The following is a 3,287-nucleotide window of genomic DNA, read 5'->3' on the forward strand; positions in this document are numbered from 1 at the left end:
TGATACAGAATATTTTATCATATCAAATTAGAAACAATTCTTTGTTTCTAATTAATGCTATAAAGGTAGTAACACATGTATGTTTATTTAAATTATATTTGACTAAGAAACATTTTGTATGTATATTAATAAATAACGTTAATTATTAATTAATTAATATTAATAATACAATTAATGATAAAATACGAAACAATATCAATAATAAAATAAAATATGAAAACTTTGTTATTTATAATTTATTACTTTATAGAAAAAACGATTGTTTCTTAATTGCTTATTCGCAGATAATTATCAGAGTTCACAAAGAAGAAGAGCCTTTGGATGCCCCACTACTTGCTCATCCACGATATCATTGTCTGGATCATAAATGCTACGTTATTTTAGGTGGACTTGGTGGATTTGGTTTAGAACTAGCAGATTGGTTGACTCTTCGAGGTGCAAAAAATCTGGTATTAACATCACGAACCGGGATTAGAACAGGTTATCAGCAATCAAGAGTAAAGCTATGGCGATCTTACGGTGTGGATGTACAGATCGTTACAGTCGATGATAATTTGAAACATGAAGATTGTGAATCCCTATTAAAATTTGCTGAAGAAAGAGCACCAGTGGATGCCATATTTAATCTTGCAGTTGTTTTAAAAGATTGTATATTTCAAAATCAATCACCGCAAACGTTCGAGGATTCATTCAAATCAAAAGCATGGATGACGAAAAAAATGGACGAATTGTCGAGAAAGATCTGTCCACAACTTCGACATTTTGTCGTTTTTTCCTCCGTGTCGTGTGGAAGAGGAAACGCAGGCCAGACAAATTATGGGATGGCTAATTCCGTAATGGAGAGAATTTGTGAAAAGAGGATGAAAGAAGGATTACATGGTTTAGCAATACAATGGGGTGCTGTTGGTGATGTTGGACTCGTGGCAGATATGCAAGAAGAAAATAAGGAATTGGTTATTGGAGGTACATTGCAACAACGAATATCTTCCTGTTTGGATACATTAGAAGTATTTCTGTTACAAGATCGACCTGTCGTAAGCAGTATGGTTGTTGCTGAAAAAGCAAAAATTGGCGGATCAATGAATATTTATGAAACAGTTGCTCATATGATGGGTAAGCAGTTTTATACAACGCTAAACAAAGAAATATACTAAATACATATAATGCCATGAAATAAGAGTGAAATCAAAATTTTATTCCAAGTATATTTATTGGAATAAGTAGGTAATATCTCAAAAAATATATTTTTTGCACTAAGTTAAATTTACAGGAATGCTTATAATATTTGGAAAACTATCTCTCACAATTGCAGTAGACTTAACCCTTTAAGTCTCTACGTGTTTCTCTCATTTAAATTATTATTATATAACTTGGGTTCTAATCAAAATTTTTAGATCGCAATTGATATTTAGAAGAAAAAAGAGTTGTTTTTTTTCGAAAATCTAGTCAGCCATAAAGTGGAATATCTGAAAGAAAGAAAGAGAAGAAATTGCTTGATAAGGACTCAAATCTGAGGGTCGTAGTCGTTTTTTATACACTGGTTGCCAATTTTTGTCGAGAATAATAAACATTCACTGTGTAGAGCATTACGTTGACTTTTTTAGACAGAAATCGGTAACCCCTTTATTATTAGAAATTTTTTTAATTCTATTATATTCTTTAGTTTTTTCTACCCTTATTTCATATATAATTCTATAAGATTTAGTTGATTAGAGCTAGCTTTATACGTGATCAAAGGTCCATACACGAGGTTTACGAAAACAAAGCTTCCTCTATGAGGAAGCAAAATATAATTATATTATAATTTTATTATAATTTTATTAGTCACACATTAATAAAAAATTATTTAAGACAATTTTATTTAGAAAATTGTTCCTTTAAACTTTTTAGGAAAAAAACCTTAAGTTTTCAATAAACTGATAACTTATTTAAGTTTCTACAATTAAACCATTTTTATTTACCGAAAAGTAGTTGAATAAAAAAATGCATTTTTATATACATATAGTCATTTACTTGTCAAAAAATCATTTTTCAATGACATGTATTCAATGACATACAGATCGTCTGTGTTTGCTAGTTTTGCTTTTTAATTCATTACTTGAAGATTAATCTTTTCCTCGCATGTATCTTTTATATTAATTCAAATTTCTTTTAACGTTTTACGACATTAGAAGATTTACTAATCATTAAAAAAATTTCAAATAAGATGCATACCAATATGTGCTAATTAGGCAATAATTAACAATGCTTCCATTTACTAAGCATTTGTATTGAAATAGCTAAGTGCTTAAAAATATAAAAAAATGTAACAATTGAATTATTGATTAAAATTTGGTGTATATTTAATTTTAAAAGATTAAATAAAATAACATATAATTGATTTTATTATACAATTCCTACTTTATTTCAAACAAAATAGGATTGAAGAACGTAAATGCAATACCATCAAATATGCTATTGGCCGAAATGGGTATGGATTCGATGATGGCAGTAGAAATTAAGCAAACGTTGGAAAGAGAGTTCGATATTTCCTTGACAGCGCAAGACATTAGAACTCTAAATTTTGCTAAACTTCGACAAATGACAATTACAACCGAACAAGGAAAGATACAAGATACAAATGAAATTGATCCAAGTAATTTGGAAGGCTTTGACATGTTAATTCGAAAAGTGAAGGATTCACCCTAATGAAAATTCTCTTGTGAGAACTCATACGATCTCTCTTACGAGATCTTAAATGAAAACGCATATGAGATATCCAACCAAAACATCATATGACAGCGCATACGAGATCTCAATCAGTATGCATATGAGATATCATATAGTATCACATATGAGATATCATTTAATATTATTAAAAAATTTTTATATGACATCGCATACAATAGGGCTCTGCGTTCGGAAACGTCACTCGGGTACACACGGGTATACTCACTCGCTGAGATAGAAAGAGAAGGCAGTATACTCGTACGCTTTTGGGTGACGTTCTGAACGCAGCCTATTACATGCAATGCCATATAAAATTGCATGTAACATCTATTTCTTATATAAAAGTGTAACATAAATCTAATGAAAATAGATTTAGCTGTAATATTTTTTTAACAATATCATTTTATATCATAAAAGATATATTTTATTTGATATAGGAAAATAAGATCTAATGTATAATATAATGCAATTTATGACGGTTTTATTAATAAATTTGTTTCAAAAAAATATTGTTGTAGATATATTTATATTTAATTATTTTTTATAATTGAAAAAATTTATAAAAAAGGAAAAAAATT

At 28.7% G+C, this 3,287-nt stretch overlaps 1 protein-coding gene and 1 pseudogene across 1 annotated transcript; both read left to right on the plus strand.

Moving 5' to 3' along the window:
• Positions 1-193: 193 nt before the first annotated feature.
• Positions 194-1,182, plus strand: LOC112461684 (annotated as a pseudogene).
• Positions 1,183-2,421: 1,239 nt separating this feature from the next.
• LOC112461685 (fatty acid synthase-like) lies at positions 2,422-2,703 on the plus strand. The gene has a single exon (XM_025027019.1). The coding sequence runs from the start codon at positions 2,452-2,454 to the stop codon at positions 2,686-2,688; it is 237 nt and encodes a 78-aa protein (XP_024882787.1). The 5' UTR covers positions 2,422-2,451; the 3' UTR covers positions 2,689-2,703.
• The last annotated feature ends 584 nt before the right edge of the window (positions 2,704-3,287 follow it).

The sequence above is a fragment of the Temnothorax curvispinosus genome, unplaced genomic scaffold (genome assembly GCF_003070985.1).
Source record: "Temnothorax curvispinosus isolate PA1 unplaced genomic scaffold, ASM307098v1 QBEX01011612.1, whole genome shotgun sequence".
In the NCBI taxonomy this organism is placed as follows: Eukaryota; Metazoa; Arthropoda; class Insecta; order Hymenoptera; family Formicidae; genus Temnothorax; species Temnothorax curvispinosus.